Genomic DNA, 13,617 nt, shown 5'->3' on the forward strand with positions numbered 1-13,617 from the left:
CAATAGCCATACTCATTTGTTAAGCCAATCTCCTTACCATTTGAAGGACTCCAAAATATGACATCAGGTATCCAGCCTGTGCAGCTTCCAGATCAAAGAAATTAATAGCTATGATGGAAAACATGATCAGGAACAAACCTAAGGGGGGAAACCTGCTTTTAGGAAAATGGAAGACCATGTTGTCTTTTGAATGCACAGAAATCCTCCCAGAAACAAGCTGGGCAACATTAAGATAGCTGGTCAGAAGCACCCACACTGAGAATATTGTGGAACTGTATAGGGGAGGCTGGTTCTGGATTGGTTCGAAATGTTTACCTTTAAAGAAAAGCCATTTCTGTCTCTACAATTTATTCATACATGCAACCAATCCCATTTTATTGCTTTTGTTGTGTTTTCCTTGTGTCTTTCCTTGAGCACTTTACTGTGTCTATTCTTATGGCACTTTGTGCAGTTGTGTCCCTTCTGTATGCTAGGCTTTCCAACCTCAAAGTGATGGCTGGAGATCTCCTTGAATTATAATTAATCTCAAATACGACAGAGAGCAGTTCCCCTGGAGAAAATGGCTCCTTTGGAGAGTGGGCTGTATGGCATTATACCTTGTTGATGTCCCTCCTCTCCTATACCCTGGCCTCCCCAGGCTCCACCTTCAAAATCACCAGGAATTTCACAACTCAGTGCTGGCAACTCTATTGTACATTGAGAATGTGAAATGATGCATTTTTCTGGGAGGTTAACACTGAAAAAGAAACACAAGCAAACAATGTCGAGGACCAAAGAAGAATGCAATGCCAATAGCATAAGCATAGACAGTATGTGTGGGACAATTTAGACCAATAGGGTGCTTTGGGCTGGTCTTTCTAACCCCACCACTGGGGGCCTCTGACAGGCAGCAGTTTTCATGCAAGCGCCTTTCCCAGCCCCCTAATTAAGGAAACCAAGCACTGAAGTCAATCCAGACAAAGCACCCACTCTCCCGCTGAACTAGGCCCATTCACTTTCTTTTAGAAAGTGAAAGTTCACCTTCTGAACCCGGAGTATTCAGTAATTATTTTAAGCACTGGTAAAATGGTGAACGTACAGTGCAATCCTAAGAAAGATTTCCTGGGAGTAAACCTTATTGAATAGACCCAAGTAAGATTCTGAACAATCCTAAGCAAGTCTACTAGGAAGTAAGTCCCATGTTATTCAGTGGGGTTTACTCCCAAGGAAAGTTTCCTGAGTATTGCCGCCTCAATTGTTTTCTTTCATCTGAATACATTTTAAAGAGAAGCACTTCTATTTATTTGCATGAAAATATATAACTTGCACTTGCAGAAAAATAATTACCAACACACGGATTTAAGCAACTGGGTTCTTCTAGACAGGATAATACTTAAACATAGCACTGATGAGGTTCAGGTATCTCATGTGCAACAAAATGATGTGTGTGCTTAAGTAAAACCCACGGTGTTCAATGGAGCTTCCTCCTATGGAAGTGAGTCTAGGTCCCCAGCTTTCATAATTCATGCTGAGCAGTCCTGCTTTCCCAAATCAGTTTGTTTAATGAACACCATCAATGAAAGGACTGTATCTGTGTACATTACAACACTGCTTATAATATAAATAAATGCAACACTATAATTAGGCTCATATATATGTACATTACTAAAAATAATTATAAGGTGGGAACAGGGAGGTGAAAATAAATGAGAACATTTATTTGGAGGTTTCCCCTCCAGCATCGAAGAACAGCCAAATCACCTCAAGCTGAAATCTCCTATTACAGAAAGCTGGATCAGCATCGCAGTGGGAATTCCCCAGGTGACAAGCAGGTTCAGGGCAAGGGTGCTGAAGCGACACTCTTGCCTTTGCAAGGAAGGGGAGACACTTGTGACTGCAAAAGTAACACTGGGGGGGATGCAGATGGCCATCTGGCCTATTCTATTCGCCAAGTGTTAAGCTAATATGGAGTGCATGTAACTCGGGAAGCTGCTTGTCTGTATCATTCTGCCAAGTAGTCAAAATAATTTGACCACACATCCAGTTTAGATGTATAGTAATAGTTGTCTATATTCACTTACTAGGTGCACAGGATATGTGGATATCTCATGTCGAGGGCTTTAATTCAAACATTTTAGTGGTGAATGCCAGAACATTTCTTTTTTTGGTCAACATGAACAGAAAGATCCATTTACAATGCAGTCCTATGCAGAATGCATACCCTTGGAAATCCACTGAAGTCAATGAGCTTGGAAGGGCACAGCACTGCTCATGATTATATGAGTACAGTGCAATTCTAAGGACACTTTCCTGAGGTAAGCCCCATTAAGTGTTCTCCTTGAGTAGCACTCTGAATAGACCTGCTTAGGATGGCACTGTCAGGCTTCTGATGCCAGGTTGCTTTTGAAGTTTTCACATATACACAATATTTAGTGCTAATTTTGAAAGATGGGGCCACAACTGATGGGATGGGAGATGGTGTCACAATTCATAGTGTTGGTAGTATAGGGGGATATATGATGGTTGGAGAAGAGCTGGCCAGATAAGGGGAAGAGACAAGCAGACATCTGCAGGCTGTTGACCTTTCTGGCTCTTTTTCCATCCAAGGTGATGTTGGTAACCATATCAGCAACTTGCCAGCCTACAAAATCTTGCTGTTAAATGCCAAGACAGTCACAGGAAAAGCAGCAACTATTCATGATGATAAAATCCTGGATTAAATCCGAGATGAGAGGGCTGGCCTGGCATGTATCACAGAGACTTGGCTGGGGGAGGGGTTAACTTCTCCCCACTATGTCCCCTGGGGTACTTGGCAATATATCAGCATAGGTCTGGCTAGCAGAGAGGTGATGTTGCTGTAGTCTACAGGGACTCTGTTTCCCTAGACAGTGCCCCGTCCAGGATACTTCTGGTTTTGAGGCTGTGTATCATTAAGAGACAGGATTGGGATTCTACAGATGTGCTGCCCACCCCATTCCCCAAGAGTCTCCCTGCCTGAGCTGACAGAGGTGCTTTTAGAGGTGGAGTTGAGGGCCCCTAATCCAGTTGACATGGAGGACTTGAACAGTCATGCCAAGGCTGTTTTTCAGGAGCAGTGCAGGATTTCATGGTATGAAATACATGGACCTGCCTCTGGTAAGAATTGGCCCTACACATTGTGCAGGTCAAACTCTTGATCTGGTATTTTGTTCTGGGTGGGGGGATGTGATCTGAGGGTGGTGGAACTGATAATGATTCCTTCATCATAGACAGATCACTATCCGTTCAAGTTTAGACATACAGGGATATTGAGACTGTTCAGGAGTGGAAGATCTATTAAAATGACTGGCCTCCAAAGCCAGATTTTTCCAAATGACTTTCTGACAGCTCTAAGGGATTTTCCTGTTGATGTGAATGGTGCTACTCTTGATTCCCTGGTTGACCACTGGAATGTGGAAATGACCCAGGTGGTTGACATGATAGCTCCCAGGTACCCTTTTTCAAGTGTTAGAGCCCAGGTAGCCCCTTAATTTAGTGAGATACTGCAAGTGATGAAAAAACAAGGGAGATGACTAGAGCAATGGTGGGGGAAGCTCATTTTAAAGCACACTCTATGGTAGTGATGGCAGCAAATAATACTTTTCCAATGCACAGTTTAGGCCAGTGGAATTGTTCCAGGTGGTCAGAGGCATGTTGGGATTTGGCCTGTAGGAGAAGGAAAACTGCTTGGCAGCATACTGTGACTATTCTGCTCAGCACTTTGCAGATAAAATGTCTCATGCCCATTCTGACTTGGACTCTATGATAGCAGTGACAGGGCCAGAAAATGCAAGGGTGCCAATTTGGTCAGCTGTTTTGGATACTTTTCAGTTTATTCAGTCTGAGGATGTGGGCAGAATCCATGGAAGCTTGAGGCCTATGACCTGCTTGGGTGCCCTAGTCCTGCCAGGCTACTTAATACTGCAGGGGAGGAGAGGTGCTGGCTGACTGGATCTGAGAGGTAATGAGTGTCTCCTTGAGAGAGGGAGTGATCACCCCAGCCTTGAAGCAGCCTGTGGTGTGGCCACTACTTAAGAAGCTTACCCTGGACCCAGAAGATTTCAATGACCGTCAATCAGACTCAAAAGTTCTCCTCAGCATCTTTCAGTACTATAATTCATGGTATCCTTCTGGACCACCTTTCCATGCTGGGATTGGGAGGCACCAGTCTGCAGTAGCTCCAGTCCTAACTGGAGGGTAGCTTTCAGAAGGTAGTGCAGGGGGACTGTTGGCCTTTGGCCTGTGAGGTCCTGCAAGGCTGCAACATGTCTGCTAGATCTCAACATTTACATGAAACCACTGGATGAGGTCATCCAGAGATTTGGGCTGGGTTGTAACCAATATGTGGATGACACTCTGCTCTATCTGGCACATCTAATTGATCTCAGGGAGGCTGCAGAAAACTGAACTGGTGCCTGGAGGTAGTTTTGAAATGGATGTGGGCTAACAAACTGCAGCTTAATCTTGATGGGACAGAAGTGCTATTGGTGAGTGGAAGATTTGATCCAGGATTTAAGGTGTCACCTGTTCTAGATGGGATTGCACTCTCCTTGAAAGAACAGGTCCATAGTTTGGGGGTGATCTTGGGTCCAGGCCTGTTGCTGATAAGCAAGCGGCAACTGTGGCCAAGAGTGCATTTGACGGGTTAGCCAGCTGTGGCCTTTCTTGGGCAGAAATGATCTGGCCACTGTGTTGTATGCCCTAGTTGCATCTAAATTATATTATTCCAATGTACTCTGTGTGGGGTTGCCCTTGAAAAGTGCTTGGAAAGGTCAATTGAGTCACATTGCTATTGCCAGGATGTTGATAGGAGTGGGTCATAAGAACCATATCACTCAAGTCTTGGCCTATGTACACTGGCTCCTAATCTGTTTCCAGGCATAATTAAAGCTGCTGGGGTTGACCTTTTTAGCCCTATATGCTTTGGGACCAACATACTTGAATGACAGCCTATTCCCTTACAAACCTACCAGATCACTACATTCCTCTTCCAAGGCCAGGTGTCCCTGCATTCTGAGATTAGGTGGTTGGAAACCTTGGAGAGGACCTTCTTGATTATGGTACCAAAACTATGGAACTCCTTCCCCAGAGTGACTCTGGAATTTTTTCCCTGTCCCCTTCTGATGCTGTTTTCGCTAGCCGATGAAGACTTATTTGTTTCGTCTGATGTTCCCTCAGTGATCCTTTCTTCCTGCACTGTTTTTAATTTTTGTTTTTAATGTATGTATATTTTATTGCATTGTGTGTGTATTTTAAACTTGGTTTCAATGGTTTGAGTGATACGTTTTTTGTTTGGTTTTATTTGGTTTTAAGATGTGTTTTTATTACATATGTTTTTAATCTGTTAGCTGCCTTGCCAGCTCTTATGAAGGCAGAAAGGCAGGGTATAAATTTTGTAAATAAATAAATTAAACAATTTCCCCATTATAAATAAGATTGCTAGATTCAATATTCAATAGACATGACTCCTCTTCTGCCTAGGGTTACCAAAAACCTGGAAATAAAAAAATGTCTGGCTGTCCTTGTCAAGGCTTAATTTGTGGGAATGGGCAGTTAAGCTTTTCATAGCACAGAGGTTAATAACAGCACTTGGTAAATAATATCTCATTAAGCTTCTATTAAAGGGGCAGGAAATTTTTCTCAAGGTTGCCTTAAATGGCTGCATGCGGCAGCAGATTTCAGCATTCTTCTTGGCAGCACCAGATTCATATGGAGGTGCCATTTGAATGAACCATCACCTTGATGGGAATGATATACACATGATGGTCCTATTATCCACCCCAAAAGAGATTGCATGGTGCCTGCCATCGTGCATGACCTGGCCCCATGATCATTTGTGCTAGTCTAGGCAATATTAACTGTTATATGTGAAGCTAAATTTTCTGCTGAAACTAACAGCTGAGAGCCTTCAGCCACCTATAGAAAAAAAATCATACCTGACTGGAATTTTATTCTGTACAATAAGTCTACATTACCTACAGGAAGTCCGGAAAGCACCTTAATTAAGAAAATATCCATTATGCCTGGAAGTGTCAGCAGTCTCGTAATTTCTTTGAGGCTAAACACACTGCTGGACTGGGGAATGCCTAGAAAGATATAGAGTAAATTAAGTTTGTTGACTCAGATGCCTACCATAAATCAAGACAGTCTGTTACCACTGCAACCTGCTCTTTAGATACACTCTCTTCTCTCTATAACATGTACCCTCCTCTACCCAAAACACAGGCATAGAACAATAATGTGCTTTACAGCTGCATCTCCTATAAAGTACATGCAAAAATAAATTATGTGTCTAAGGGGTATATTAGATATTTCTTTTTAGACTCAGTAGCTGCTGGGGACCAAGTGCCACAGGGGCCCAGTTCAGCTCAGTAAAGTGTTGTGAGGAAAGAAGGGGATTCAAATTCCCACACACCAATTTCTTGACCTGAAACAGTCCCAAAGGGGTTTCTGTAGTTTAGCTTTAAAAAGCACCCAGGGGAGGAAGCTCCCAATTTGGATCAAGGCTTGGGAGGATATGAAATCTTCCTTCTTTTGTTGTTTCCCCTCTGCCTATCTTTCCCCCCACCAAGGCTAATAAAAATGTGAGGGAAGAGTGAATTTCAATCAGGCAACCAATGCAGGGAAAAGAGCTAATTCTCCATCCTCTGGTGCCTTCCCTCTACCCACAGTTGCTTTTCCAGTTAAACCGCAAATCAGCGTTTACGTGAGGTATCATTTTTGCGTAGTACAATTTCAATATCCCCACCTCCAACTCCATATATGAATGTTTGCATCTTCAGATTCCTAAAATGCTAAGCTCAAGAGAGTGTGAATTCTTCAGTTGAGGGGGTGGGGTGAGGGGAGAACAGCATATGCTGAATATTTAGTAGTGAGCACTGGGAATGAATCCGTTCTCTCACCCACCTCTTTACATATTTTAATGACAGCCTTTATCCCTCTGCTCTTTCTCACTTCAGTCCCCACAACTGTGTCATATTGTCCAAGATAGGAAACAGACTTCAACTTGACATTTATAGAATTCCTCAATTTGTATTCCAATAACTCCCATCACACAACACAGTGGGTGGCTGTTAATTTTAGGAGAGTGAGCAACCTGCAGTACAAATGCCACAACTGGAACAAGCAGTGGAACGTTACAGTACTTCTGAATAGGAGCAGCAGGGGCCATGGGCCTGGCTCAGCAGCCAGTAAAGCCTATATTGCTGCCTGCTTGTACAGTGCTACATTACTTCCTGTTCCTGTTCCCCAGCTGGGTAGTAGGATTGCCAACTCTTGGAAGGCACAAATCTTGCAAAGTGTAAAACACACTCGGGGCAGAGCACCATGCAGGGGTAGGGCCTGTGGGGTCAAAGAGTGATACTCAGTGGAGTCAGGGTGGTATAGTACATGTGTCCAGGGACAGAGTTGAGTGGGTCAAAAGGTGAAGCGAGGGATTCATTTGATGAAAATACTAATTCACCTAAGGTTCATAGCACTTCCTCTCTGTCTTTCTCCATCCCCTCTGTCTTTTTGGCTCAGGAGGAAAAGGGAGACAAAAAAACGCACCCCAAGATATCTGTAATGTTTGAAGAATCTGTTCTTGAGGTACAGAAAAGCTTGGGATGAAAATGAAAGTTAAACTTGGCAACAAGCCTAGAGCAGCAAATTCTCTCTTATAAAAGACACTTAATAGTAAACTTGCCTCTCTCTTATTCCCTCCAATATATGAAAAAATGCATCTGCCCACCATCCATAAGGGGGAGGGGAAACCAGTCGTGCCAGTGGAAGCAGCCAGCTGGCAACCCTACCGAAAACCATACCAAGGTCTGAAGCAGTGGTAAATGTTCTGAGCTAGGCACGAGAGATACGTGTTTGTGTTTTTTGCAGAAGGTCCCTCAGCTTCAGCATCTAAACCTGAACCCATTGGCATGTTAGACAGAAAGGCATGGTTCACATTTCGTTTTTACATTGTCCAAGGACAATGCTTTGTCCCAGCATGCCCCTGTTAAATCTGCATTCTTTACTGAAGGCTTTAACTCTATGAAGTCTGCAAGTCTATTACTTTCTTAAACATGAGGCAAGCTTCAGGCAAGGGCTGAGCACTCAGCACTCATGCAGAAACCAGTTCCCCACCTTTGTTCTTGGCTTGTCGACTCAAAAGATGCTGATGAACAGAGGCATTGTGAATGCTGTTTAGTACTGATAGATTTCAAAATGAAATCAGCTAATTCATAATGTTACTTAATTGATTTACAGAGCAATCCGGGGAGTGGGGGAGGTGAAAGTGCCCTGGAAGTTGACTAGACTAGGAATTACACCAGTGCATCCCAGATTTATGCGAAGCGTACCCCCTTACACACAATGGTGCAGCAGCCCAGCATTGCTCTGCCCAGATCGTCCACCAGTGCTCAGTCACAACTAGCGTAATGGGTGTAATTGGAGCGTAAGTCCCTGCACCAGCAGGCTGAGCATGAGTTAGATGGATCCCTAAGCTATTCTGGGCATAGGAATGCCCTCAGCAGCAGCAGAAAATTATGCCATGAAAAACGATGGTATAGCCTATAGGAGCCCATTATGCAGGAAAATGCAATCCCCCCTGCCCTGCTGCACCAAGTGGCCTGGCACAGTGCAGGATGCCAACTACAGTGGGGACCAATCCACCCATGCTCGCACAGTAGCTGAGCCCCAAGGGCACCCTACATAATCTCCAGCCAGGGTGCCCATGATTCCAGGTAAGTGAAGAGGCAAGCAGAGGCTCTGCCCATGAACCCTCTGCAGTGGGGACTTAGTATGCAAGGCAGGAGAGGGTACTCACAGTGGCAGGGCAAGAGTGCACAGGGGTAATTTAGTGAATCTTGCGGCTGGCTGCACACTCACATGTGAGAGGATAGCCACATCCAGAATGCCTGACTGACACCACTCAAATTTCCTTGCAGGTTACCCATCTCCTGAGTCCTGGGCCTGGCTTAGGGAGGAGCGAGGACGCACCAACAGGTAAGAAGGAGCTGGGGAGGTGGCTACCCCAGCTCGCTCATTCACACCAGCATCCCCTACCCCCAACCCACTTTCCCTTAACACTGCCCCCTGCAGTTGAAGCTCATTGGGTGGGTGGGGGGACAGCCCCTGCTCCTGAGCTGGTGCAGCCCATGCCTGCCAGATAGGCAATCACCCAGGGAGCCATACTCAACACAGCTGTTTCGGGGAGGCTTCCAGCAGCCCATGTCAGGGCTCTGATCAGACTCCCTCAGCCAGGTTCCCCCCTTGGGCAGACGAAAGAGCATGGCTGTGGGGTGTAGCAACTGAGTGCTTGCTCTTGTAACTCTCCTGTGATGGCAGACACGCAAGCCCATGACCATCTCCCTCACAGCAGACATACAGTAGCAGAACATCTGGATGCATAAGAGGAGCACTTTCTTGTCAGAGGTGCTCCCATCATTGAGTTGCTGTGGCAATGGAGCCACCACTGCCCCTGGCCATAGAACCCTCTCAGGATGTGGCAGACCTGGCCATGGCCTGTCAAGGCCCAGCCCCTTGACACATATGGGTCTGATTCCCTTTCAGGCTGGTTGCGACCTCTCAGGTAGGCCAGGCAGCATAGTTGTCCCAGCCCCTGGTGATCCTTCCCAGCTGCCATCCAAGTGTTGCCCATGGAGCCATTCTCCAGGCAGCCTGTGATGTAACCCTGCTCCTAAGAAGGTGGCATGAGGAATGGCTCTTATGGCTCTGACTACTGCACAAACAGGCAAGGCTCCCGTTCCAGCCAAGGGAAGTCAGCAACACACAGCTAGACATCCTCTTCACTATTAGCAATTCAATAAAGTCTGTGTCAAACAAAAAGTCCCTCCCTGCCTCATTGCTCGCCTGTGGCTGACAGTAGCTTCTCCTCTCCTCCCACCTCCCCTGGGGCAACCCCATGGTACATCCCCTGGGATGGTCCCTGGCCTTGGGCCACCAGGGAAGCAGCAGCCCCAAAAATCCACCAGGCGCCTCTGCCCCTTTGGGTTGCTTGGCCCCCCAAACAGAGCAAAGTTGATCCCTTAAGGGCTTCCACTGCACACTGCCCTCATCCTGCCTGGCTCCCCCTTACATGGCAGCAAGGCAAATGGGATAGGAAGCAAGGTCTTGCCCGTGTGTGGAGGGAACGGCCATTAGCCCATCCAGAACTTATGGCTGTGGTGTACTGGGGGGAGGAGGATTATCTGTGGGAGGGGGGACAGTCCATGCACCATGTGCACATGCTTGCAAGGGAGGAGCACTCTGCCCCTTGGGGGAGGGGTTCTCCACCGGTGAAACTGGGGGTCTGGGCAGTGGCAGACTACCCATCATTCCCTCATTCCAACTGGGATCATTAACCCAGAGAGTACCAAAGAAAAGAAAGTGGTGGAGGGGGGGGGGCTATGACACCTCCTGCATCAGTGCTCCCACATGGAATACCAGTCTGTTAGATACAAGGAGTGGTGATCTCTGAGCCTTTAGGAGAGAGACAGGTTTACTATTCAGCATAACCCTGGATCTGAAGAAGGGAGCCTTGACTGTCAAAAGGTTATACCCTGAAAATCTTGATGGTCTCTAAGGTGCCACTGGGCTCAAATTCTGCCGTTCTACTGCAGACCAGCATGGCTACCTACCTGAAACTAAACTCTCTACATAAATGATGCTCTAGATATAACCGTCCCCCCTGTGATCTCTGTAAAAAAGTAAATATTCTCAGGGTGAAAGATAGCATACAGGAGGTACTTTGATCCAGCGGTTGTGTTCGTCTGCAGTAGCAAAGAGTCCAGTAACACCTTTAAGACTAACCAACTTTATTGTAGCATAAGCTTTTGAGAGCCACAGCTCTCTTTGTCAGATGCATCAGATGTAGGTACTACTTTCATCTGATGTAGGTACTTTGTTTGTGCATGCAAAGACCAGATGTAGAAGGATGCATTAGAATGAAGCCCATATATTGCTCATGGAGAAAAAGCTGGTATTCTGCTCACACTTGCTTGACAATAGTAAAACTTGCTTCCAAGTAATTGTGCACAAGATCTGGCCGAAGTGGAAAGAAGCAAGACTGAGAGGTACTGGAACAGCAGGAGCAACTTTGGCCCACAATATAAAGTTGCCAGCATGAGGCTGGCAACTGGCGGGTGGGAGATTGATCTGTAGAGGGCAGCACCACTGATGACTCTCTAGCATTTGGCCAAAATTCTATGGTTTAATCATAAAGCATTGACTGAATGCTCAAACATTGCTGAAAATAAGAGAATGTCACTTCTGGTTGTGCCAGAAGTGATAACTTTGCATCAGGTCCCTAGCAACCCCTGCAATTTTCTCCCACTGTACAGCTGAGTAGCGATACGTAGCGCCTGCTGAAGATGGAAGGTCACCCTCCGGCAGCAGGAATCTGGCAGCCCTAGTCACTGTTGAGCCCCACATGCCTGGGAATTGTGTTCCTAGAAGAAAACGTGCAAGTGCACATCTGACAGTTTTCATGGTGCACCTACACCAACCCAAGGAATGTGAATTGTATAATTAGGCTTTTTAAAAAAAATAATTTTTTTTACAGGGCAATCCCAAGCAGAATTATACCTTTCTATGCTTGTTGAAATTGCTGAGTTCAGAAGGGTATAACTCTGCTTTGTATTGCACTGCAAGTCAATCAGACTCCCTCTTTCTATTAAAACATCTCAGCATTACAAGCACTTACTGTGTTGTGTAGCATTTTCTTTCGTCTGTGACTTTGTCTGAGCAGGAATAAAGAGGAGGACCATCAAAAGGCATGTAAGCTCCCCAATCAGTGCAACATAGCAAGGAAAATAAATTCTATAAACAGGAAAAGAAAAACATAATTATTATGAACTGTAAATTAAGCAATTGTGAAGCCTCTTCTCACTAGAAGTCTCAAATGGATGCTATTCTTTTATTTACATTTTATTTAACATGTCCTGGTCATGAGTATTTAATTCAGCTTCAGGTAAACACAGCTTGCTATGGTCCCAATCCCAGCCTTCCAAGATGAAAGACAATTTCTGAGTTCTGACATCATATCCCACTTTGTGATGTATATCTTGGAAAGAGAACTATTCCGGTTCCTACTAATACTCAAGCATGTTTCTAACTTCGTTTCAACAAAAAGTTCCATTGTTTATGAAAAATTCAGCAAAGAAGCAAACATTTCTATGCTTTAGACTAAAACAAAGCAAACTATGATATGGTAGCCAAGAACTTTAAATAGGAAAGGCTCAGTCCTCAGTTTTATCCTGCAGTCCCAATAGGGTTGCCATTCCCCCACCCGGGGTGGGGGATCTCCAGATCCCACTCTCCCCTCCCCCCCGTGCCCACTTACCTGGCTGGCTGAGCAGGGAGCATACTCCCATGCTGTGAGAGTGGGTGGTGGCAGCAGCAAGAGCAAGTTGCTCTCGCCGCTGCTGCTTCCTCTTGCTGCTGTGGCCCTTGTGCACTGAATGAGAGCATGTAGTGGTGGTGGCGGTGGCGGCGAGAGCAAGTGGCGGCAGCAACAAGGGCCCCCTTTGATCCGGGGGTGGCCTTTGACCCTGCGTGATGATGTCACATGCAGAAGTGATATTATCATGTGAGCCGGGAGCGCACGCGCAAGGAAGCTGGGGTAAGTGCTGGCTCCCAGTCTCCCAAAGGGAGACTATAGGGACCTGGTCCCTGGCAACTCTAAGTCCGAAAGAGGGCCAATTGCCAAATCTTGCACAAAAGGCTGTGAGAAACCAGTCTCTTTAGCACTGGCCTTTTCTTCTGCAATGTATTCTAAAGCTTATGTCTTGATTGACAGCCACTTATTCTTTCCTCTTAGTATGTTAGCATCCTCTTAACAATGCAGAAATCATAAGTGGCTAAAATATTATGGCCTAATGTGTGCAGAGTAAGGTAAAATGCTACTCTTTCCCAGATCTGTATGAGTATGTGCCTTATTTGAGGAAGGGGGAAGTGAACACAGCATCATATTACTTAGATTATAATTCATTTTTCTCTTGAGAAGATTTGGGGACCCTATCTTCCATGAGGCAGGAACAGAAAGTGAGGTCTAACTGGAGGACCCTTGGTCTGGAGTGCTGATTCCAGCAGATGAGGCCCCTAAGATGTGTTTGATCCAGCCATGAAGGGCTTTAAACATTAACACCAGCACAATAAATAGGGCTCCAAAGAATACAGTTAGCCAGAGCAGTTAATATAGCACAGGCTGAATATATTTGCATCTTATATTCATTCGATACAAACTGCACGAGCTGAAGTGTCTAATAATTCTTTAAGGGCTGCTCCACATAAAGTGAATTAAAGTTGGCACATGGTTACAAGTTGGTTACAAAATAATTTGCAGACGTTACTAAATGGGGGAGGGGTAGCGAATATGGTCGAAGACAGAGTCAGGATCTTGACAGGCTGGAAAACTGGACTAAAACGAATAAAATGAATTACAACAGATAAATGCAAAGTTCTGCATTTAGGTAAGAAAATTCAAAGGTATAATTATAGGATGGGGGAGACTTGTCTTGGCAGTAGTATGTGCGAAAAGGATCTAGGGGTTTTAGTAGACCATGCGCTGAACATGAGTCAGCAGTGTGATGTGGTAGCTAAAAAGGCAAATGTGATTTGGGGCTAGTGACTAGATCACACAAAATGATG

The 13,617-nt window shown here is 45.4% G+C and overlaps 1 protein-coding gene across 3 annotated transcripts in view; it reads right to left on the minus strand.

Annotated features, from left to right (window-relative positions):
* The window catches only part of SLC22A18 (solute carrier family 22 member 18), a 121,705-nt gene that overhangs the window by 45,160 nt on the left and 62,928 nt on the right, over positions 1-13,617 (minus strand). For all 3 annotated transcript variants that reach the window (XM_054971600.1, XM_054971598.1, XM_054971601.1), the window contains 3 exons: positions 11,672-11,787; positions 5,973-6,083; positions 38-138 (listed from right to left, as the gene is read on the minus strand). In XM_054971600.1, coding sequence (XP_054827575.1) covers positions 38-138; positions 5,973-6,083; positions 11,672-11,787 — 328 coding nt within the window. The remainder of the gene's footprint in view (positions 1-37; positions 139-5,972; positions 6,084-11,671; positions 11,788-13,617) is intronic.

The sequence above is a fragment of the Eublepharis macularius genome, chromosome 2 (assembly GCF_028583425.1).
Source record: "Eublepharis macularius isolate TG4126 chromosome 2, MPM_Emac_v1.0, whole genome shotgun sequence".
Taxonomy (NCBI): domain Eukaryota; kingdom Metazoa; phylum Chordata; class Lepidosauria; order Squamata; family Eublepharidae; genus Eublepharis; species Eublepharis macularius.